Source organism: Malaya genurostris, chromosome 2 (genome assembly GCF_030247185.1).
Source record: "Malaya genurostris strain Urasoe2022 chromosome 2, Malgen_1.1, whole genome shotgun sequence".
Taxonomy (NCBI): Eukaryota; Metazoa; Arthropoda; class Insecta; order Diptera; family Culicidae; genus Malaya; species Malaya genurostris.
In genome coordinates, this window is record NC_080571.1 from 252,425,526 (window position 1) to 252,452,243 (window position 26,718).

At 37.3% G+C, this 26,718-nt stretch overlaps 1 protein-coding gene across 11 annotated transcripts in view; it reads left to right on the forward strand.

The window, feature by feature from the left end:
- The window catches only part of LOC131429493 (tyrosine-protein phosphatase Lar), a 415,517-nt gene that overhangs the window by 374,220 nt on the left and 14,579 nt on the right, over positions 1-26,718 (forward strand). For all 11 annotated transcript variants that reach the window (XM_058593632.1, XM_058593642.1, XM_058593640.1 and 8 more), the window contains 2 exons: positions 14,476-14,615; positions 23,482-26,687. In XM_058593632.1, the coding sequence (XP_058449615.1) occupies positions 14,476-14,615; positions 23,482-26,687 (3,346 nt within the window). The remainder of the gene's footprint in view (positions 1-14,475; positions 14,616-23,481; positions 26,688-26,718) is intronic.

Here is a 26,718-nt window from a genome sequence, read left to right on the forward strand (position 1 = left end):
TTTTTCATCAAAAACTAGTCATGCTTCAAATATCAATATTTATTAGATGCCAGATCGATAAAAATGTAATCAAATATTACAAACAACTTTTGTGAACACACCAACTAAAAAAAAACTAATATTTAATAGTGAAAATATTTTTGTCACGCTAATTTTCCGTTTCGAACCACTGTGCAATGTACGCACACTGTACATTTTCAGTTTTTGTTCATCAGCGAATTTATTCATCATGTATTCTGCAAAGAATAGCATCAACAACAGTTATGAAAATTCATTTCCCAAAATTCTTCTGTTCGGGAATCATATCAGATATATTCAATGTGCGAACTTTTTTTCTTGAATATCATCGAGCAGAATGTTCGCTAGTGAACTTCTCACAACTGATTTTTTGCCATGCGAAATCAGTTTCAGAGAGAATCAGGCCCGTACCTAGGATTTTATTTCGGGAGGGGCCCAAAGATTTAAAAATAATGTTACTGAAGATTGCTTATGTACCTAATTCTAGGTGTGCATTTTACGGCTGTTTTTGACATAGATTGAAATTTTTTTCACTGGAACTGATAGTTTTACATTTCATTACGTTTACTGTCTTGTTATTTCTGTAACACATGCCTGAGACATTCTAAATAATTATATGTTTTTGATTTCGGGAGGGGCCAGGGCCCCTCGGGCCCCCCCTCTGAGTACGTGACTGGAGAGAATCGTGTTGTCAAAAATTCAGTACTGAACTTTTCTGCCGTGAGTTTTCTGATCGATGATTTTCTTGTCTAGAAATTACTTGTGAAAAATTTCCGTCTCGATTTTCGAAATTTTGATTTTGCCCAACACTGGGCATGTCTTTTACTCGCGCTTGGCAACATTTTCTATGAAAAAAATTAAACTCTATCAACTTCAGACCAATATTTGAAATAGACGGATAGATGAAATCTAATTTTGAAATTTGCACCGAAGGTTTCATCCCATTTAAATTTCATAAAAATAAAATACTTACTGTTTACATCCATACGGGTATTTCGTCTATCATTAAAAAGAACCATGAAGAATCATTGTAAATTTGTCGTGGTTTTATGTCTTGTCAATATTTTGGTTGTAACGCCGGAGCTCTTTTTACACTGTTAAAAGTAATTAATGAACATGTCCGGGGTCTTGCAAAATGTTTTTTTTTTCTCTACAATTCTAAAAGCTGGTATAATTTTAGTACAAAAGTCATGAAAGAATTTTCATTAGCTGTCCTTCATAATCTTTCACATATTCGTCAAGCTTAAAAATGAAAGAACTGTAAGATAAGAACGCTACCGAGTGGTCTAGAACCAAATCCTTTTCCTAATTGCTCTTGTAGTTATGTTCCAAAAAGTTAGAAAGTATGCGTTTGAAAGCAGAAATCAATATTCAAATGACGAGTGGTCTAATCGATTTCAAAATTTACATTACAGTACATCTTTCTGAAAAATAGACGATAATATTTTTGCATTGAGAAACGAATTTATGTTGGTTCTTGCTGAAAGACTTGAAAATAAAATTAATTCTGAATATTGTCCGTATGGCCCACACAAAGTATTTTATTCTGCTTTTCGAAGACATGTTGAAATCAAATTTAAAAAATGGTTTTGAGTTGTTCCGTCGAAAGTCTGTCTACACTTTCGCTATTTCTCCCTTCACAAATGGATTGAAAGATTCGGTCAATGGTAGAATAAGTAGGTCAATTATGTAAAGCTTCCGTTAAAATGGGAAATTAGCATTTACTAATAACCAAATTACTCATCATCGATTAATACATTGTTGTTGAACAAAGGTAATCCTTTGTTCAACAACAATGTTCACTGGGAAAAACAACGCGCATCTCGCATGCATTGTTGAATTTCCGCCAATTAGATCCATGGTTCGAAACATAATTTTAGAGCGTAGTGATAATGAAAAGGTACAAATAATACCCAGCTCCGTCTATAGCATCAGATATTACAACATAATTATTGTATGTTTGAACGTTTGAGAAGCTCAGTAAAATGAAAACATAAATTGTCTGAATGTGATGTAACAGAGTGAATGTGATTGTGTGTAACGAAAGAATGACGAATGGTTTTTAAATTAAAAAAAAAAAAACAAGTATACCACCAAATTACCAATGTATAAGAGGATTACGAAAAATTGCTGCCTTGAGTCTAAAATAATAACATCATCATAGTTTTGCCATCATAACAATCGCTTTGAATGGTGATTAGCACCAGCATCTTTGCCACTTTTATATCCAATGACCGGTTGGTTGAACAGCTTCGTCGTGTATTTTGTCTCGACAAGTACCGTGAAGGTGTCATGAAACGCGTGATAATAACTAATTTCAATTTTTCCAAATCAGAATGAAAATCGCTAGTTGCTCTTATTTCAAGTTGTCACAAAATCGCATTTTTAATGGAGAATCCTCCAAAAGTGTACCATTATTGCGCTCACTTTAAATTGTTCGCTGCAGCATAAAAAAGACATGACTTGATGACTAGAGTGCTAAAATTTAATATCGAGCTAAATTGGACGCCTTCACGATACTTCAACAAGTTTTCAGAAACTTATATAAAAATCTATGATATACCTGCAAATTATATTGATATGTACCCTGATTCAGAGAAGGTTGGCGCCATTCAGTAGCAAAAAAAAATCACACCGAAAAAGTCAAAACACAGCACTCCATCATATTATTCATCATCACGCAACAATATTCCTCCTACTGCTAGTTTTCAATCTACTTAGCCATATGTTACTAGTGTTTTAACTATTGTCCCCCAACCACCGGAAAGGTCTACATGCCTAAATGCTATCCTATCGCTTTTCTGCATTTTCCGGCACGGAAATCACCAATCTCCCATCGATTCAACGTTTGACCCTTGGCCTTCCACTCTGTAATTTCACCGCCGACGTCATCATCGCTACCCGCAAACGACCATACTTGATGCAATAAATATCCGCCATTTTTTTCGCGCTCCATCAACTTCTCCGACAACTGGCACACAACAACACACGGCCGTCCCGCGATTAACCACGCATCGCTGAAAACTCCCGACGCCTGATGCCTGATGCGAAAATCGCCCTCATTTATCGATCACAAACCCCTTCACAATATGTGTCGCTCTCGTATGTGCGCTGTTGTTACGCATTTTTTTTATCTCTGATTTTTATGCAAACCCAACCGCCGGGACTCGCCGATCCTAACCGTTCGCCTTTGCCGTACGGAACGTACCAAACGAAACCAAAAAAAAAATACAAAATCGGAAAACCACCATCGTAAATTACGAAATCAATTCTTCCAACTACGCTCGGCGTCCTGACGCACATTACGAAACCAAAAACAAAAAACTGTAGTTAAAAGTGAGTAGCGAGGGGGCGATTTTCCCTCATATCAGATTTAATTGGTAGATGTGCGAGAGTGTATTTTTACGTTGAGTGCTAAAATTAGAGATTATTGCTTTGGGAGCCCAAACACGGTCGAAAACCCTTTTGTCCGTTCCAATGACGCAATTTGCTCCGCTCCGAGAGTTGCAGACCGGTGAACCACCAAAGGTCACAATCTTTTTTTTCTCAATTTTTGTAAAAAAATATCTCAGTCTGTATAAAGTAATTCTCGATTTTTGTTGCAACATATTTAACGAATGATAAACGGATTGTTTTGGATCGCTATGACCCATTTCACTTAACCTATTTTTTCCCGTGTTGGAGATAGCGTTGTAGTTATATCATCATTTAATGATACCTTCTACTTTTATCCCTAAATCGAAGCCCCTTCCTAGAAATCCGCTTGAATATCGTTACAGAAAAATATAAAATTGTTCGTTGGAAATTGAACAGATAGAAGGGACAATTGAATTTTTTTTCGGATTCTTTCAAACCCGTCACTGACAAAAGCACTACCATTTTGTGTTTTGCAGTATTATTTTTCATCCTAATTTTACGTCCATTCCGAAAGCGCAAACTTTTCTCGTAACCTCATTCCAACGAATTTCCCACCACATTCACCGGAACTTGTCATACCCATTTATTTGCTGTTAGCATTCAATTATCCAATGTGCGGTTTTCATGGCATGGTAGTATATTTGTAGAGTAACGTTTTGGCAAATTAAGTGAACAGGCTCGGCAGTTTAGTACGATACTCGACCCGTTTTCCCTGGTTTATTGATGGATAGCCTATGGCCATACAGAGTCTACACATGACTTGAGCGATTTGGTCGTTTTACAAAGAAGCAAACTTTCAAAAACATGATTTTGAACTACGACAAGTCTAAATACCAAGGTAACCAATAAGTAGTGACTAATGCCACATTATGACAGCATACACGCTTAGAAAAAGTTACTCAGAGTTTGAGTACTAGTTACTCATTTTCAAATGATACATGGAAACGTCAAAAATTGAGTAGTTACCATCAATAGTAATGAGTAACTCTTACTCTAAATTTGAGTTTAACGCAAGAACTCGTTTTTATATTACTATTCGCAAGATCTGTCTAAAAGTTGTAATAACCATTTGTAGCAACAGGTTCTATTTTTTGTTAGTGAGATCGCGTTTTTCAAGTGTGAGTCGCTTAACACAAATGGTGTTGTGTCTGCAAAAACTACCATTTTTAGACTGTCCTCTTGGTTGTGCCATCGACGCAGTTATTGTGTCCAGAAGTGATCCGTACTGTGCTTCAGAATGGAAACGAATATGCTCAAGTGTGTCATTTATGAGGAACAAGTGTCTGATTGGTGCCTGAGCAGTACTGACATGTATGTTAAGCTACGATTGACACTTGATATGATATCTCGATGTTAGAAATCAATTGTAAACGAAATAATAAATAAACACAGTATTGTTATTTTATGTATTGCGTGTCAATTACTTAATGTTTTAATACAATACAATTAAAAAAAGGAGCAATTTTACCCAAATTTGGTATATTTGGAATAAAATTTTACTCAGAATTTAACTAATTACTCTATTTTTGGCACATAAAGCATTACTCAGTAAATAAGTAGATTTTACCCAAACATCGTTTCCAGTGGAAGAACTCAAATTAGAATAACTACCCGAGCAGAGCGTGAGATCAAATAGAAAACTCATTTTGATGTTGTGATGTTCGCATTTATCGATTACTCAATTTGCTGTTGTTTTGGTCGTTTTAAGAGGCAAAAAATCAAAATCGAACGCAAAAAGATATTCCAATGATATCAAACAGAAAACTATTTTTGCTAACAGCGAAAGCAAACTGAAATCTAAATAAGATATAGATTGTTTCCTGTTGATAGCAAAACTAGTTCTCAATTTGATGTTATTATCAAACAACGAAAACAAAACTGGAATGCATAATCAGTTATTTCTTGCTTTAAAAAGACTTTACTGAAAACAAACAAGTCGCGAGCATAATCTAAAAATAGATTGAGCAAAAGACCCGGGATAGTATACCTTTAAGCGATATTACTTGCAACAATAAAAAAGCGTCAAAAGCACCAAAACACCTCCACAGAGAAAGAGTTGGGTTTCGAACTTAGGTGTTTTGGATTCCGAACTCTCTGTGAATGCTATGGACTGTGACATTGAGCTGTAAGTAGATAGAGAATTTTTGATCATATGACCAGCAGTGTTGATTCACAAAGCTATATACAAGTAGTTTTTGCCGATGTACACTCGTTTCGTCGCATCCGTCCCACAACCATCGTGAATGGCAGTACGGCTATTTGATAGGTATGAAAATGTGCTGTTTGTCTCTCTCGTCTCCAGAAGCTGTAACATGTGAATATCATAATATCAAATTGAGTTATTTATTTGATCTCACTCTACTCGAGTATGTAATCACTTTGCAATACGAATTTTGCGGCTCAGAAGAGCGAGCGGTTTAGAGTGAAGCCTTTTACTGCAAAGGCTCGCTGGAGACGTGAATGAGGAATCTGACAATAAGCAATCCCAGATTATATGTTATTTCGATTCCAAAAAATATCTTACTTATTCCGACTAATTGAGACAATGAACGAGTATCTCACTTCTGCCCACAAACAGCATCACACTGATTTAGCAAGTTTTTAGTTCTTGTGTAGACTTAAATTCGGGATCATTCGGAAAGAGCCTAGAAAATCACTTTTTATCCTTCCCTCTCCTCTTTTTTGACGACCACAGATACTTTTTACACTACTCAGAGGGTAGAGAGCTGTTGCTAGTTTACTAACCTAAGGTGAGTTCAATATAAAATTCATTCGACGAGAAACGATACTTCTTGATTAATACAGATACTACCTTCACATCAAAGTAGATTAAATGGTTATTTCAAGGAAGAAGTGTAGCAAGTGCCCCAAACATGGGATCGGATTTTACGAAAAAATGGTACTTCTTGACCAGTACTGCATATTTCTAGCAACTAAGTGAGGATCACAAAAATATTCGCAAGAGGCAGGGGGAATAAATATTTTTAACCAAGGGAGGTAAAATTAATCTAAATTGACGAAGAGATCATAAATAGAATATTCCTTTTTTTTTTTCAATTGAGAAAACTGTCGACCCAAGCTGATGAAAATAAGTTTACGATAACATTTGAATTAACTGAATCGTTATTCTATAGAACGAAAGTATTATTTAACGTAGTTATGAACCAGAAGGAAATCGTTGACGTCAAATGTATTTTTCCTATCAAGTTCCTGAAGAAGGTCTTTCTGTGGCTGACGATCAGCGAGATAAGAATGCCCAAGCCGCTATTCGTCCTCGAAAGAGAATGAGAGCTTTTGGCCGGATCTGGTGAAGGCTCAGTATGCCAGGAGATCGCTAAAAGAGATAAACTAGCTTCAGATAAACGTGGCACCAATGATCGCCAACCTATCCAATGTCCTCCAGATGTGTGGTGCTACAACAATAATATAAAAGATTATTGGTGTAAAAGCTGCAAAAGTGTTCAAAAATCTTTTCCTTGACCACGGTTATGGTTCCGGACAACTGCCACAGGAAGCATTTTTGTAAAACGCAACATAGAATTAAAGGAATAATTGTTCCATTTAAATTTATTTTTGCGTCTTTGTATCGCCTAATGGAATTAGTCCTATTTTGATGCAGTTATTAAGTTGTTGCATTTGAATAATCATTTTTGGAGTTTCCCAAAATTTTTGCCCCCCCAACTTTTTATTCCAAAAGTAACAGCAAAAAGATAACATAATCAGATATCAATTGAAAAATTGATGAGCTGAGATCAAATTAATATTTCAATGTGATGTTGCTATCATAATAAGATTTCGATTTGCTTTCGTTTTGATGTTTGACTTTGCTCGGGTACTGGTTCCGTTAACAATATTTAAATTCAAAACATATTTTCTTTGTATTGACAATATATATATATATATATATATATATATATATATATATATATATATATATATATATATATATATATATATATATATATATATATATATATATATATATATATATATATATATATATATATATATATATATATATATATATATATATATATATATATGTATATATATATATATATATATATATATATATATATATATATATATATATATATATATATATATATATATATATATATATATATATATATATATATATATATATATATATATATATATATATAACATTCTAATCGGAACACAACTTTTCACTATTCATTTTTTACGAATTATTTTCATCAACAATAAAATTTCTCTTTCTATACCAAGATGGTTGAGTGTTGATTAGTGATTAGTAAACCATATGGTTCCATTTCTGATCTTTGATCGATAACGTGTCGTTGTGAGACTTTTTGCATACTTAGCGTGTATATTAGGGTAAGACAAGGTTGTATGGGAAAAAGATGAAAAGGGTTATTTTCTCGCTCCACCTAACTTTTCCTGTTCCTTTTGGGTCCCATAAGAACCATGCGAAATTTTAACTCGATCGGAGAAACTATATTTTCGCGCCCGAGGTTTAAAGTTTGTATGGGATTTAGTATGGAGAAATTCACTTTTTACAAAAAAATAGACTGGAGATCAAGCTATGAACTCTAAAAATCAGTGCATATGTTATTTTTGTAGAAAATTTAACGAGGAAGAAAACTTTAGAAGACCGCAAAACAATCCGACGTTTGTAGAAAATGTTATTAAAGGAAAACCGGCACAAGGTATAAACAATGACTCATTCCTTAACATATCTAGCACCACTGCTGCTAGTGAAAGTAATATGATGTGACTTCCTTTTAATGTGCTATAACGGTTGATCCGAGTTGTTTGATATCTTCAAGGTACTTACTCAGCAGAGAATGATGATTATTTTTAAGTGACAAACCATGCTCCAAACTTTACTGTAAAGACACAAAAAAAGTCATGTAAATTATGTTTTTGTTTGCATAAAATAGTACCGTTTATATTTTCTAAACTTTAAGAGATAGAGAGTTTATATCTTCAGCATAGTTATTGGATTTAGATTTATCTAAAATATTGTAGATAATTCCAAAAACCTATTTTTTCAAATTTAAAAGTTAGAATTTTTGTGCCTTTACAGTGAGTTTTGGAACCTGGCTTGTCACTTTAAAAAAAATTCTCAAAATAAGCTGAGGAACTTTTGTGAAGACATCAAACAACTCAAATCAATCTTTATGGAATAATAAAAGAAAGCAAAATCATATTAGCACCACTAGCAGCAGTGGTGCTAGATGTATTAAGGAATGAGCCACTGTTCGGACCTTGCTTCGGTTTTTCTTCAATAACGTTTTCTACAAACGTCGGATTGTTTTGCGGTCTTCTAAAGTTTTCTTCCTCGTTAAATTTTCTACGAAAATAACACATGAACTGATTTTTAGAGTTCATAGCTTGATCTCCAGCCGATTTTTTTTGTAAAAAGTGAATTTCTCCATGCTAATTCCCATACAAACTTTAAACCTCGGGCGCGAAAATATAGTTTCTCCGATCGAGCTAAAATTTTGCATGGTGCTTATGGGACCAAAAAGGAACAGTAAAAGTCTGGTGGAGCTGAAATCAATATTTTGTCCCACCCTAGTGTATATAACACTTCAGAGAGCGTGCATACAACTCTGCAGGGATGGTACTTGGTAGGCAAAGTACCGATACCTAGGGTATCGGGTTACTAAAATTTTAGGTATCGATACAAGGTGATACTAGTTGATACTAGTGCAGCAATCATTTCGAAATAAAATAAAATTGTCGACTGTGACGTTATTGCAAGATATACAGATAGGTTTTTCTATAAATTTTTTGTGTCACCAGTATACGTATATTTCTTGCCACATAGATTGCACTTCGCCTTTCACGACTTTTGGCCCACGTTCAAAAATTTTGCAAGCCACTTTGTGTTGGAACCAGGCACGTACCCAGGATTTCGTTTCGGGAGATGCCCAAAACAAACTATCTTACTGATAATCCTAATTATGTATCTAATTCTTGGTACGCTTTCAACAACTTTGTAGATTCTAAAGTATCAGTTATGGGTTGCCTAATATTCATGTTTTAAGTTGTTATTATTCTTTATTAGAAATTGATACAGTGTACATTTTATGTAAAATTATCAAATTTTTTCTGACATATGGTTGCTCAAAGTGGATGGTGCTGCGAGGGATTGAAATGAAAATCTCTTAAGTGTTAAAAGGTAAGAGATTTTTTTCTGGTTTCGATTATAGGGGCTTTAACCATAAGGTCATTCATCTCTTCGAACCAGGACCAGCTTTCTATCCCCATGTGCAAGGTTGGGAATCGAACCCAAGTGGACTGCGTGAAAGGCACTGATTAACCCATCACGCTATACCCGTCCCCCAAGAGATTATATTAAATATTGTCGACTTCTCGTTTTGGAATACCATAGTCATGAGTGTTAAAACCATCAGTTTGAAGAGAAAAGAATACCTTAAAACTATTCAGTAAACCCTTCTAGTTTGCAAATTTTTGATGGATATTCACTGAACAAATTTACTTTCAATAAACTTTTCTAAGCTAGTCTACCAAAAGTATACTATGACAATTCCAGAAAACAGACGTCATGATATTTCCTACTTATGGAGTCTTCCTAGGCCGCTTCGGACCACTTGTAAGGATTTCAGTTCATTATCGGGTAATCGGGCGCATAATAATGGATCTAGGTTTCAAGAACCGTAACTGATCGACACCAAAAGTTCAACAAATGCCGAAATGCACTCGCCCGAATAAGTATGTTTTTGCACCCAGAAGCAGGATATCTTTCCAATCTGCAGAATCTTTCCCAAACTACGACGTGTGCGCTTAGTAGTAATCCTTGTAGCATCTGTTACTTCGCGCACATTCACTTCAGAAACATCCAGCTCCGTTTTAAATAGTTTCGATACTATCTATTGAAACCGTTTCGTAGGGTCTTTCGCTGCGAGCTTGATCGGAGTGGAGTTTTGCGAAACCACTGTAATCTGAAGTAGTATTTGCTATGTTCTATGGCTGTTTAGGCACTCATTAAAATATTTTTTAAAAGAACGAAAATCCTGTTTTTTTTAATAAAAATTTATACGTATAACATATGTATAAGTAAATAAGATGTGAAAGAACAATCAATAAAATTGGCTGATTTAGGAAGGGGCCAGGGCCATGATGATGATTTCACATTTCACCTATTTTCTCAAAAATTTTCATGTCATAACCATTATGTCGATACACGGATACTACACTAAAAGCTAATTTCTATTGAATATTTAGGGATTTTGTAGATTTGTGCAAAAGCACTTTTTTCTATTTCTTCGCGTTTCGCCTTTGGATAATCAGTGGCAAGCTAGCGGTTTGAATTGAACTGCTAGACGCGAGATAGCAGTTCAATTAGAACTGCTTTAAGCACTAGGAACAATTCGTATTGCTATTACGACGGGACCGGGGACGGACGGAACGGAAGCACCAGACTCGCGCATGTACTGGTATGACGTGGTATTGGTACTCGTTCTCGACATTCTCGCCTCGTCCCACAGATGCACTGAGAGAAAGTGCTAGGAGTGTGAAAAATGATAATATTGAGTCCTCTGAGGGTATGGCCTTTATGTGCGTGTTTTATTGATGGTTCTCTCTGATTGAACTCTCTTTCAGTGCACTCGTGGGACGAAGCGAGATTATCGAGAACTAGTTTCAATGACGGCTAGTACACGTCATACCAATCCATGCACGAGCCTGGCGCTTCGTCGAAGCCGAAGAAAAAAACAATGTTCCATTGAGGACGGGTACATTCTATACCTTTCACGCAGGTATAGTCGATACCTTTCACGCAGCCTATCTGGGTTCGATTCCCAATCCCGCACACAGGCTTATGACATTTTTATGATTAATGCCTCTATAATTGAAACAAACAAAAAATATTCCGTCGTAATGGGAAGTGACTTTAATCTGTTGCGATACTATAAGTATCGAGACCAAAAGTATCGATACTAACAGTACCGCTCTGATGTGATATCGATACAAAAAATACCCGATTCTTGAAAGAAAGTACTCGGTAGCGGACATCCCGACAACTCTGTCAGTGGTATCTAATCCAATTTGATGTGCATTGTTTCAGTCTTGCATTGAATAATCCAAGTCCGGTTTTGGTGGTCAATGTTGTTTTTTTTTTTCGGTTTCTACATTTGATAATACTTAAACGGCCACTTACCTAATTGTGGCCATCAGCCATTCATTTGTAATAAACGTTATTTTTTATGCAAAAGAACTCCTACCCACATCTTTAATACAATTAAGATATTGTCGTAGGAGCCCGGGGTGCGAAATATTCAACCTAACACGTTATTCAAATTTGAATGGGATTTATATATGTAACATATCTAACCAATCATATGTGACATAGTTCGCATTTCATAAGCCGATTATTTCAATTCTTCATCATTGTGGATCATGGTTAGTATATACAACGGTTACGCTTTTGTGTTGTCTTAACAAATAAACCTTTTCTAATTCAGATGGATTATTTTGTAATATCGCAGATTACTGTATCAACACGATCGTGGTTTTTGTTGCTTAAATTAATAATAAATACCACGACAAACTCAATCCAAAACGAGGTTGTATTGCAAACAATATAACTCATTATGGATTCAACGGTTCTCTTCTGCAAGTAACCCAACCAAACGTGTCTCCTTCAACGCAGTAACTTTCCTTCGATACGACCATGGCAAGCAGGGAAACGATGGAAAAATTCAAATTTACTGCCGATTGATGCCACTTAGTTTTCGCCACCGCCCTCTTAGGAATATCAAATACCACCATCGTGGAGCCCAAACATGATAGCCAGAGAAACGTCTCCTTTTTGATGATGCTTGGTGTGAACAGCGTTCTCTTCTTCCGAAGGTGGCCGTTCTGGCGTAATGGTGCTCATTTTGGGTAATGAATATATAACCAGGAAAGCCGTGAAAATCGCCTCTGGAATAATAACACTAATTAGGAAAATTAATTGTTTAATGAATCACGCCAACAGAAAAAAACGGTATCAATTTGACATTCCGGGTGTCGCCGGATTCGTCTGGACCCATGCACGTGAGAACGTTTTTTTTTTTTACAAATGGGGCTTCGCGTAACCGTTTTTTAGTAAAATGTTAGTTCGTCAAATTGAATTGCAACAAAAATCGATGTCATGTTGGGAAGGACAACAGATTTTTCGACCAGGCACAGTTGAAAATGTTTGATTATTATTTAATGGTTCTGTTTTCACTGCGCCATATAATTACTTCGATTGTTTGTTAGATTGAATTGGAGAAGAATAAATACTAATATTTATAGTATATGATTTCAAAAATATCGAATATAATGAAACTCTTCTATTTACTAATTTCTTATACAAAGCATACCAGATGAAGGAATTTTTGCTTTCGTTTCTTCTTTTCGACAGGACTTTTTTTTCTATCTGCAGCGAAATAAAGATTTGGAAACAGTAAACTATAGTAAATTTGCAATCAAACTTCTTAGTACACGGTTAAAAATCTATTGCCGGTACCATGATTTTTTAATAATGAAATCATGAACCATGGCTTCTCATGAAATTTCATGAGCAAAATGATTGATATCATGAAAATTTTCATGAAAGATATGTTATTGTTCATGATATTATTCATGATAGTCATGATTCATGATTTCATGATTTTTAATCATGGTCCCGGGAATAGATTTTTATCCGTGCATGTTTTGCTACAGCAAATGCAGCTTCTATTTCGATCATGATTTGAAGAAAACTCGTAACTTCGGGTCAGTAGAGACTTAGAGTTATGCAATACTAATCCGATGATATTCGAAGTTAGCCCCATCTCTGCATACTACTGTTCTTCCAAATTCAATAACACTTATCAGTCTACCAACAAAATTCTTGCCCCAAAAAATTGTTTTATTGTCTAAGCTTTGTTTCCTTCCGCGCCAAACATCCCAAAAAAAATTGAGTAATAATGGTCCGATTATGAACCCGCATGGATTAAACTACAAATTATCGACACACTTATCTGGAACTTATGGCTTCGTTGGCAGCTATGCTTCCCCCCTTCCCCCTCTTGCCAAACTTGAACATAATCTTCAACCGAACCCATCAAACAAAACATTTGCAATCAAACTAAAGCGGCAGCGGGACCATACTTCGGGCAATCAATTTTGCGAGAACAACAAACCCACCACGAAACGGCGAACAAGCTCACACACGATTATTGGCCCGAGGAATGGCGCTGCCAGAGAAGCACGAATTCCAACGACTGTTGTTATGAGTCGTTACACAAAGCGGCGTCTGGTGAAATGGCGCCAATTCTCGGAAATTACCTTTCCCGTTTTCCGCGTTTCCCCGTGTGCACCAGTTAGCCGGCACCACGGCAACCGGAGTGGTTTCCCGGCAATTGCAAACGTTTCCGAAGTTCTCGAGAGCAACGTATCGAATAACGCTCCATGAGAACCCGTCGGTTGGTCTAATTTGGAAAAGTGCTGCTAGATGGGAGTCCAATTGCAGCGATAACCGTTTACCGACAGCCGTTGTTCTAGTTTTTAATGTCTTTGTTAATTTGGTTTATAGATGTAGTTTCAATAAGCTGCGGGTTGTTTTCGAAAAAAAACCATTCGTTGTTATGGAATTGTTTGTTGAGTCTGAAAATATAACTAAGGTTTAGGGAAAAAATAATAGTCTTATGAGCGCATTTCAATACAGCTTACGGCAAGAAGAAAAATAAAATTGTATTTAGGATTTGAAGAAAACAATCAAAACCGCGAATAAAAGTTACTAACGATGTTTACTAACAAAAAAACTAATTTTGTGTGAACGCTTAAATCAAATACGATAGTAAAGAACTAACGAGTATAATAAATATAATAGGATAGGTTTTTTGGTTCATTTCATTAGTTTTTGAATGTTGACTATCGCATGACCAATTTACCGTTGATGCTAATTACGATTTTTCTATTTTCCCACCTCCGCTTCGAATGCCCTGTCCTTGTCCCATCGTCCCAACAAAACCAAAAACAAAACACCCTTTTCACCCTCGAACCAAACACACACAGTGCCCGGCGATCCGCAAGAAGTCAAAGCTGCTCCAGTCAATTCCACCACGATACACGTTACCTGGAAGCCACCGAAGGAGAAAAACCGGAACGGCATCATTCGCGGCTATCACATTCACGTGCAGGAGATGCGTGAAGAGGTAAGTTCAAATTGGGCTTCTGAATAAATGATGGAACACGTTGCCTCGAAGGTGTGATATTGATCCACCAATGCCTTTAAGCAGCCTCTAGCTCAAAGACGCACCGAACACAATTTTTACCTCAGCAGTTCGTGCGTGTACGCGGTTTTCAAGTACTATTTTTACAAGCAAATTCGTTCGGGAAAGTGGATTGAAACCATTCATTTAAAATTTCCAATTAGTGTAATGAACGAATCTTGTCTGCTTCTAATTTTCTCTACCTCCGAAATGACCAGATTTTGTCAGTCAGCAGTTTTCGACGAATTTTGTTTATATGAATTATTGAACGACCTCGAATTAAAGCTCGGGACCCTTCCGTATAATCTGCTTAGAATTACCTCTTCACTGTTCTGAAACATCACCCACCAGAAGCTTACGGAGTGACTAAATAGAATCCTTTCTCTGGTGATGATGCTTAACGTAAAAAGCTCTCGTTTCTGCCAAAAGAGCATTTTACCCAAAAGTAAGATTAGGATTATGTTTATGGCTAGCTTTAAACAAACGCAACTTTTGAAACATGAAATGTTCGCTCATAATTGGATTATCAAAGAGCACCTAATGTTACACAGGTTCAGTTTCGATTCTATAAAATATGGTTTGCCTTCATATTTTGCCTATTTCGTGTTATTTTCAAGTGGCCTGTTTCACAGGAATATTCATTTTTTTGGCATCTACGGTGTTTTCCTATTCCCTTCGAGATAATCTATCTTATAATTTGATATTTTATGAAATTGTTGCGTGGCGACGATGGTTTTCGCCAATGGCACGGTACTTCCTTACTGCTTCTAATTGAGTAGTTAAACAAGAATGGTACTTTGGAATTACTACCGTTATAAATCACACATTTCAACAACATGATAGCCATAATTGCTGGTCGCTCCCAACCCCATCGTTCAAAGAACAAGTCAGAGCCGTAGCAATTCAGTTTTTCGTGGGGGGGCAAATTTTTTAGATTAAATTTAACGTATATTAAAAAAAAGCTGCATTACATGCGTATCAAACAATCTAGATAGCAATTTGAGGCACCATATGCCTGCATATTGTACGCGACGAACGTCACTCACTGACAGCGTTTTCAAGTAAACCCTCTAAGATCACTCTGAGAGTGGTTTCGGATTCATTTCTGAGCAGGTTTCAGCAGCCATGAAAATGACAGATCGTTTCATAAAAAACGATGCCATTCTCACAGCTATCGATACAGCAAATGAGATGGATTTGGAAAAGCTGCAGCCTTTGACCGAGTTAGGCATCAAATTGCCAAATGAAATTGAGCTAAAAATTGCCAAAGAATACATTGATAAAATTCGTGCAAAAAATGAGAAATTGAACAATTTGAAGAGGCCGATAGATAAAAAAATTAAGACTGTAATACTGACAGAGCTGTATAAGGTGTGCCAAGGAATGGAAAACGTATACAACCTTTTTGCAACCATTGAAACTTTTCCGTCCGGAACGGCAGTATGCGAATCATCATTTTCGGCATTGACACGGATCATGCGGCCTCAACGTATTAGCATGTCCACTGATAGATTAAACAATTTATCGTTTCTGGCATTCGAGCACAAGCGACTGGATTTTTTAGACGTGGACACAGAAAAATACGTGGTGAGGCGGAAACCGCGTGGTGGGGCAAAGCCCCCCCTTGCCCCCTAGGTTGCTACGGCTCTGGAACAAGTAAAGGAAGTCTATTTAATCCCTTAATGCTCATGAGGAAATATATTTCCCTTCAATAAAAATCGTTATTATTATTAAATCGATATGTTTTTTACTGAATGTTAAAAAAACTTATTTCCAAGGCGACAAATGTGTTTATAAACGAATAAAACTGTGTTTCTGAACGAAAAGAACTGCCAATCTTCATTGCACTAACAAAGTTTGTACAAAACGACGCATAGAAAAAAGGACAGATATTAAATTTGTTATGTGCAATGTCCACTTGTGCTAAACAACTACACGAAATCGTTTCGTAGACTACCAAAACTAACTATTTGTTTTAATATTCTGATAGTTAAAGCAATTAAATCAATAAATTAAATTACGTTATAATAAATTTTTATAGGAAACTTATGCAACCTGCTATGTTTTTCTGGTGATATTCTCTTACTTTACACCCACAATAGCTAAAATATTGTGTTGTACTGACATAGTTCGTCCTGGACATCTTATGGTCATGAAAGGGTTAACGGAGGGACGATGACTCATCAGATTTTCCCATGAGTGTCGCTGGTGATTTAGACGAGTAACAGATTTGGACTTTATTCCACGCAAGTGTCTTGTAGATTTTGTCACGAAAGGCCTCGTTGCATACCTGACTTTTCAAAATTTAAGCTAGACTAAGTCTTAAGTTTTTTGGAAAGGATCAAACTTTTGCATTCCACTTTTATTCAAATGGATATAATCTAAACATGACAAAATCCTACAATAATGTGCGAGACTTTTATAAATTGAGTCAAACTTAAAAAAAACATTGAAAAAGATTCAAATTATCTTCAACATTAAAAAAACGACGTTTGCATTAAAAACCTTTTTTAATCCATTTAGTGGTGTAATGCTGTTTTTCTCATATTACTTATATTTTCAAAAATATCACAAGACGATTTCTGTCAAGATTTTTTTTCAAACTTGAATAAAATTTAAAATTTTCTATGGGTATAAACTACCATAACCTTTTTATTTTGTAAACCGTTATGTCAAATTAATATAGATTTAAATATGGCAACCCTGCACGTTATACAAAATTGACGGCACAGTATCCTTCAAGACACTGAGAGCCTTAATTTGTATCGGGATTTGTGAAAATCGGTTTAACCGTTGCTGAGAATTCGAAGTGAGTTCCGTTTTTTCAAGCTTTTCTTCACTATTATCGGTGAGTTCGGAAGCGGAAACCGGGAACTAGTAGTCTCAAAGTAGTTGTATATATCGACTAAATAGCAGATGAATTTACCAGTAAATTTAAAAAAATTCACCTAGTTTTGCTTGTGAAAAAATACTCATGAAAACGATAATTTTTCACTTATCTCGCTGTAATACCGGAACCGGAAGTCGGATCTGAATCAACTTTTCGGGGACTTTTTGAAGAATTTCAAGACCTTTCATTTGCATCATAGCTTGTAAAAATCGGTTTAGAAATTTCCGAGAAAATTTAGTGCGCATTTTCTCATAAATTTGCACATATTACCTAGTAATTTCGGAACCGGAAGTCGGATCGGGATAAAATTCAATAGCACTCTATGGGACCTTTCATTTGAATCTGATTTTGTGAAAATCGGTTCAGCCATCTCTGAGAAAATCGAGTGACATTATTTTTAACAAAAACACACACCGACATTCTGTGATCTCGACGAACTGAGTCGAATGGTATATGACACTCCGTTCAAAGGTAGGTTTTCCAGTGATTGCATAGCCTTTCTATATGAAAAAGGCAAAAATGTACTTTTTTCGGGTCGTGACAAAAAAAAGCTAAGGCAGATAATTGCTTTTGGTAAATTTTCCATGGAAGGTAATTATTTATGCTTACTTGCAAAAAAAATCTACTCCCTTGCGAGCGGTCTTCCGGTAGTTAACCGGAACATTCGCCATGGCGGACGGAAACATGTGTTGGAAAATTTCCAAACTACTTTCGGAAGTTTTTTTTTTTAAATAAAACAATCAGACTAACCGTCCGGCGTGAGTTCAAAATTACAACTAATTTATTTACAAATTTAAAGATTAGTTTACACTTTTCTTACGTTTATGTTAGTTCCCTATGCTATACATTTTCCCCTTATTTGAGAATTTTCAAATGGGGAAGAATATCGAGGATTTACCGAGACAGAAAAAGAGAATTTGAGATGAAGCGAGAGTAAAAAAAAAGATAACGGAGAGCAATGTGTAATTCTCTTCTCACCACTCGATTGAGATTTTGAGCGACTTGGGTACCACATCGATATTCAGTTGCTCCATCTCCTCCAACGATCGCTTCGAGTATAGAGATGTCGGATTTTTCTAATTTCTCGATTATTCAATAATAGAGTATAATTTTCTAACTATTCGATTAAATTTAACTCGATTATCAGAGTTATTAATCGATTACTCGATTATTTATTCGATTATTGCTATTGATTTTTTCAAATTATTCGATTAGTTTAATAATTAATATTAGTTTCAAACTAATCGATTAAATATTACTCGATTAATCGATCGATATTACGACATCCCTATTCGAGTAGTGGATCGACACCAGATCCGGGCTGAACACCGCGTCTTCGCCCTTATGATATTTCTTGATGAACGACACAACTTCCGGTAGGCATTTCGTAATATAAAGTCCCCCGTTCATGGCCAGCTCAGAGCGAAAGACTTCCCCTTTTCGATAATTGTCAGTCATAGCAGCACCTTTTTGGGGAACTTAGTGTTCACCTCGGAGCTCACTTCCTTCGTGGGGGAAGTAAAAAACGACGTGCCCAGACTGTCGTTACCATCCAGGGAGAGATAGCTCTCGTCGCGCATCACAACCGCCACATCGCGATTCGCCGGGAAAATCGAGTTGACCATCTTTTTCAGCCGCTGCCGCTACGTCATTGCCTGCAACTCCGAAACCAGTGAACGCGACTTTTGCTTCCTGACATGTATGTTCATGTTCGCCAGGTACTTTTTCACTGGTTACACCAACATTCCGGCCAAGCGCACGCAGCGATGTAGCCTCTTTTTCCTCGGTTTTCCTCTTCAGCTTCCTTAATTGGAGCCGAAGCCCGGCCGTCAGGAACTGGGCTTTCTTTTGATGCTCTGATTGAACGACGTCTGTTTTCGACGCGGCAGGGTGCCTTTCTTTGAACGCGCACACTTCTGAACGGAGTTACTTCACTGTTGTTGCCACAACTGTTAGAGTTTGACTGATATAGCTGTCAAATTTCGTCTGCTGACTCATGGGTTACTATGATTGATGCTGCATGAGTAATTTCGTTAGTGCGGGTGCAGGTAAACCCGTGAAAAATCGACAGTTTTTGTCCATAGCGATAACTAACGCTATAAAAGTATTTGCCTCCATTTCGGTTATTGACACAAGTTCGCCCATTACAACTAACATATGAATTATGGCGAACAGTGCATAGATTTCTGGCTCAAGTGTTCGAAATTCTACAACTGTTTACACGAAACGAAAAATGAAGTTCAACTTCAACATTCAACTCTCAGCTAACTACTGTTTGTGAACAATAAGTTTACCGAGAATCAGTAGTCGATTATGGAACCGTCGAAGGATCGATTATTACCTAAATGATCATGTTTACTAAACCTCGAGTTAGTCTCCATGCAAAAAGAACCACTTTCACAATTACAAAATTATACCTTTGTGTGTTGTTAGTAAACAACAGTGTTAGTGAGTTCAAACATTGACCCAGATCATTTTTTCCCACGAGTATTACCAACTGAGATGTATTATAAAACGCAGTGCTAGAGACGTTCGCTTCACGTGACAATTTTAAGTAAAATTCCCTAATTGGTACCCTAAACTGTAGATGTTTGCCTTGAATATCGTGTGCTGTAAACATTCATGTTGCCCGCTATTTGAGCAGTCACACACGAATGTCGCGCGTATCACACAGATGAATGTCACATATGCCAGTCAGAGCTAATAAAAGTCATTTTCATTGACAGAAAATAGACGAAAATGACAAGCAATTAATATCACTCTTAGCTTCGCTTGGAAACAAGAAGAGCGAAATCCATGTCCTGTCAACGACATAAGCGGAACAGTAGTTTCAAAATTGTGTTCTTACTTTCATTTGCCCTTTCAGTATTTTCAGTTTTCAGTGAAAATCTCATAGTATGCAGTGTCGATATTCAACCGAAGCCTTGAGGATTGATAATGACAGAAAACGATTCACAGTGACTTTCACCTGTTGGTGCTCGAATATGTAGTAGTTTTGGTTTTCAAACAGGTTCTGGGGTATAATTACTTCGATTTATCATATTTTAGTCACTTTTTATAGCCAAGCATCACAGATTTTCAATACATCGATGAAAGAATGAGAATTGAAGTTCTGCTTATTCTCCCTGCAGACGTTAGTTTGGTTTCATCTTATCATAAAGGAAAGAGTGACATTGGCAATTATACTCTCTCTTTTTTCAATGAGAAACGAAAATGCTTCGTCTTTCTTCGTTTGTTTATGTTTCGTTCATTTACGAATGAGACAATAAAATAAAGAATATGAGGATATTGGATTGAATTCTGTCTCTGACTCAAAAATTTATCTGGATTTGTCAGTGTCTAACTATGTACAAGAAAATTTTACCGAGCTTCATTTTCCGCGAACAAATCAAAAACAAAAAAAAGGCCTCACCACCTATCGTCTAGAGGCCAAAAGGGCCAAAATCTGGTAAAATTTGTCAAATCTGACAAAAGATCTGGTTAGTTTGAGTGTCCGGCGAAGCGAGAATAATCTGGCATTTGTCAGATAAATCTGGAAACCTGGCAACGCTGGTCATAAACGAACGCTCAATGAATGTAGCGGCGACTGTCATGTTCATATTGAGAATGTAATGAAAGAATGATCGTCACCAACAGGCTGCATTATGTATTCGATGCGATTTTCATCGCTGGTAATGAACTTTCATGAAAGAATTCATAACAACGGCGTCATTGACGGTGATCATTTGTTGAAAACATGACAAACATTTATTGAATGAAAAAGTAAGTTAATGTAGGTCAAAAATTGCATAGTTTTTCACTTTTTTAAAGTGCATAGGGTTGTCAACAAGAAAAATTAACAACTTAAAAAAAATTATATTATTATCCGATGCAAAGCAAATCAATAGTGACAAAAGATTACTAGAATTCAGCATTTTTAAGGTACACAGAAAGTCATTTTCTTTTAGGGAAGTTTGAAAACATGAATACAATATTCAAGAATGTTCAAAATGCATCAGCGTAAATAGATAATTAATGAAAAATTTCGAACATTTACTAAATGAAAAGAGAAGTTAATAAAGAGGGCAATATATAGAATTGGTTGTTAACCAGCAAAAATAAATTACTTTTGAAAAAATTTCAAATATTTGAATGAAAAAGGATGTCAATAGAGACAGAAAATTACTTGCATTTAACATCGTCGAGGTACATGGAGTGAAAAATTTGCAAAAATGTATTTAAATATTCGGTTTAGTGGTTACGGCAATTATATTAAAAAAATATTTTTCCGACAAATCGATTTTTTTAACCGAACCCTTATATAAAAAGGGTCACCCTAAGGATAAAATGAAGCAAATACTCACTCTTAAATTGGATTACCGATTTCATCTGTTCTAACCTCGATAGCTGAATTTTTCAGTAAAAATAACATTTCATCACAGCGGTACCTTAAGGTACAGCTGTCAACAAATGTTTATTTGTGCTAATATATCAGTAGAATGAGAATGTTCGGTAGTTCGGCTGTTCTAAACTCGTCAAGAAATGAAAAAAATACCGAATGAAGTGTAGTTTGCTGGTCCAATGCTTTTCGATGGAGAACAATAGCATCGAATATTTCGAATTTCTGAGAAATTGTATATCATTTTATCATGGAATTGCAGTATTTTTGAAGACTATTAATTCCAATTAATTTCTTTCAAAATTTGTCGATTTGGGAAGTTTGCCGACCTTTCCTAAGTTTCCAAAGTCTTCCTAAATTTGTCAATTTTCGTTAGTGCGCAACTCTTTGCATCTTGAAAATATTTCAATCTAGTAATATTTGATAACCGTTGACCCTTTTTATCCAGTCAATATTTAAAATTTTTTCGAAAACAATCAATTTTGGTTTGTTGACAACTCTATGCAACTATGAACTTGAAAATGTTCAAATTCAGTAATTGCCTATCAATATTGATTTCCCTTTCTATCCAATAACTACAGGAAAGTTTTTCAAAAATTGTCTTTGTGCATTTGTTGACAACCCTACGCAACTTTAACAAGCTTAAAACTACTATTTTTGATCGTCTCTATAGCTGCAATTTGAAATTTGGCCATTTCATAGAACAGTATCGAGGTGAAAACGGTCACAAGTGACGCCGTTATAAATTTGTTCAGGCATGCGAGCATGACAGTCGCCACAACATTCATTCAGCGCTCGGTCATGACTGTCATATGTGACATTCATCTGTGTGATACGCGCGACATTCATGTGTAACTGCCCAGATATCAGGCAACATGAAAGTTCCCATGCACACGACATTAAAAAAAAAGATGTCAGCAGTTTTCAACAAAATATTGTAAAATATTTGGAAGCAAAATGGTATTTCATGAATCGCAATGTGCACCAAATATGGCCAAATTATTCGCTTTTCATTGCCTGGTATATAACAACATATAACCCGGAGATATTATCTGATTATCGCCCAACAAAATGATTTATGCCAATCTATTATAACAATAAATAAATTGATGCGTTCGAAACGTTGCTTCGTATAAGACATTTGTTTTGAGTTTTGCGAAATCCGAATTGTGTGTTTGATCTAATGAATCCTCAGTTATTTTTGGATATCGGTATTCAATGGTGGTTAGCATGGTCCATTCAAGCGGAGTCATATTTTGCTCATGAAACTTGTTACATATAACCAACTAGGGCAATTGAACAGTCAATAGATTGCGATAAAATCAGATCCAGTACCAGAGAAATATTACGCTTGCTTGTTATATTCAATTCTGTCTGGGTCAGGAGCATTGTTGTTACACGAAAATAGCACTGAATCGCACTCAATACTTTATTTCCAGAATCTTTTCACTTTTATATAATCTTCCTGACAAAAGGCGCATAAAATCGAGAACACTATCAAGAACACATTTTCCTACATGCATATTTTAATCTATCCACAGGGCAAAGGACTGCTCAACGAACCAATGAAATTCGACGTCGTGGATGCATTGGAATACAATGTAACCGGTCTGCAACCGGACACTAAATATTCGGTCCAAGTGGCAGCACTCACACGGAAGGGTGATGGTGATCGCAGTGCTCCCATCGCAATCAAGACTCCGGGCGGGGTACCGATTCGGCCTACGGTAAATTTGAAAATATTGGAACGTGATCCTACCGTGTCGATCGAACTGGAATGGGAACGGCCGAAGCAGACTTACGGAGAACTGCGTGGTTACAGAGTGAAATGGGGAGTCCGCGAGCAACCACTGAATGAGGAGACCATGTTGGGACCGCATACTCTCACTAAAAGAATAAATGATTTAGAGCGTGGGGTGGAATATGAATTTAGAGTGGCCGGGATGAACCATATTGGGATCGGTCAGGAAACCGTAAGATTTTTACCGACACCGGAAGGTACTCCAACGGGACCTCCAACCGAAATATCCGTCCGATTTCAGACTCCGGATGTAGTCTGTATTACGTGGGAGCCGCCAACAAGGGAACATCGAAACGGTCAAATCACAAGATATGACGTTCAGTTCCACAAAAAGATCGACCATGGCTTAGGTACTGAACGGAACACGACAATCAAGAAAGCGGTTTTCACAAATCTTGAAGAAAGTACGGAATATATCGTACGAGTACGAGCTTACACTAAACAGGGCGCAGGACCATTCAGCGAAAAGAAAATCATATCAACTGAACGTGATATGGGCCGTGCTCCACTCTCGGTTCAAGCTGTTGCCACGTCCGAACAAACCGTGGAGGTTTGGTGGGAGCCAGTTCCTTCCCGTGGTAAGCTCGTGGGTTATAAGATATTTTATACCATGACAGCAGTGGAAGATCTCGATGAGTGGCAGACTAGAATGGTTGGAGTTACGGAATCTGCGGATTTACTCAATTTGGAAAAATTTGCTCAGTATGCCATTGCGATCGCAGCCTTATATAAGAACGGACCTGGTAGATTAAGTGAAAAGGTCACCGTCAAAGTCAAACCTGAGGATGTTCCGCTTAATCTAAGAGCACACGATGTTAGCACGCATTCCATGACATTGAACTGGGCTCCTCCGATACGACTAAATCCGATCAATTACAAGATTTCCTTCGACGCCGTCAAGGAATTCGTAGACTCTCAAGGTATTCCACAGAAACAAGTATTACCAAAACGGGAGATCGTTCTAAAGAGTCACGTTACATCGCATACCATTGGTGAGCTATCTCCCTTCACCACTTATTTCGTGAACGTAAGTGCCATCCCAACCGACTATTCCTACAAACCTCCTACGAAAATCACTGTCACAACGCAAATGGCCGCTCCTCAGCCGATGGTACAACCAGACTTTTACGGGGTCGTGAACGGTGAAGAAATTCAAGTCATTTTACCGCAAGCATCAGAAGAGTATGGTCCGATCTCCCACTACTACCTGATAGTGGTTCCCGAAGATAAATCCAACCTACACAAATTACCCGATCAATTCTTAACCGAAGATCTCCTACCCAGCAAAACGCGATCTCTGCAAACAAATGCCCCTTACATTGCTGCTATGTTCCTGCAACGAAATATCCCGTACACGTTCCATTTAGGCTCCGGTGAAACGAATCACAATTTTACCAACCGAAAATTGGAACGCGGTAAACGTTATCGAATTTTCGTTCGGGCTGTTGTTGATACACCTCAAAAACATCTGTACACTTCGAGTCCCTTCTCGGAATTTCTCGCACTAGACATGAAGGAAGCTCCAACCGGTGAACCTCCCCACAGACCGAACCCGAACGTTCCACAAGATCCAGAAATCTTGATCCGAGGTAAAAACGAAGAACCCGGAATGATCTGGGTTGTCGGCCCTATCATTGCAGCCATAGTTCTGTCTTCGTGTTTAGTGATGGTATACTTTATACGGAGAAGACGGCAGCCCTACAAAACACCCGATCAAGCTGCCGTTACTCGACCGCTGATGGCTGCCGATTTAGGTGCGGGACCTGCTCCCACCGATCCTGTTGATATGCGTCGATTGAACTTCCAGACGCCTGGCATGATCAGTCATCCACCGATTCCTATATCGGAACTTGCGAATCACGTCGAACGCTTGAAGTCCAATGATAATCTGAAATTCTCTCAAGAATACGAAAGCATTGAGCCCGGCCAACAGTTTACGTGGGATCACTCAAATATGGAGGTCAACAAACCGAAGAACCGCTACGCAAACGTGACATCCTACGATCACAGTCGAGTCATTCTACAGCCGATCGAAGGGGTTCTAGGATCTGATTACATAAACGCAAATTACTGTGATGGTTACAGAAAACACAATGCCTATGTCGCAACCCAGGGACCGCTCCAGGAAACGTTCGGTGATTTTTGGCGGATGTGTTGGGAGCTGAAATCATCCACGATCGTCATGATGACTCGTCTGGAGGAACGTTCGAGAATTAAATGCGACATGTACTGGCCAGCACGAGGTACCGAAGTGTACGGCGTAATGACAGTGACAATCACAGAAACTCAGGAATTAGCAACCTACAGTATAAGAACCTTCCAAATTTGTCGAACTGGCAGCAACGAAAGACGGGAAATGAAGCAACTGCAATTTACGGCCTGGCCCGATCATGGCGTTCCGGATCATCCAGCTCCGTTCCTACAGTTTTTGAAGCGTACCAAGGCCCTAACTCCTACCGATTCAGGTCCAATCATTGTACACTGCTCGGCAGGTGTTGGAAGAACCGGTTGCTACATCGTGATAGATTCGATGCTGGAACGAATGCGACATGAAAAAATGATTGACATTTACGGACATGTGACCTGTTTGCGAGCGCAACGGAACTACATGGTCCAAACCGAGGACCAGTACATATTCATCCATGATGCTCTGCTAGAAGCGGTAATTTGTGGCAGCACCGAAGTTCCCGCCAGAAGTTTACACAATCACATCCAGAAGCTGATGCAGACCGAGCCGGGAGAAAATATTACCGGAATGGAGATGGAATTCAAAAAGTTGTCGAATGTAAAGGCCGATTCAACAAGATTCGTAACGGCAAATTTGCCGTGCAATAAACACAAGAATCGTTTGGTGCACATCCTACCGTACGAGGCATCACGCGTTTGTCTGACACCGATTCGAGGTGTCGAAGGAAGCGATTACATCAATGCTAGCTTCGTTGACGGGTATGCTTGAATAAAATCAATTCGCAAAAAA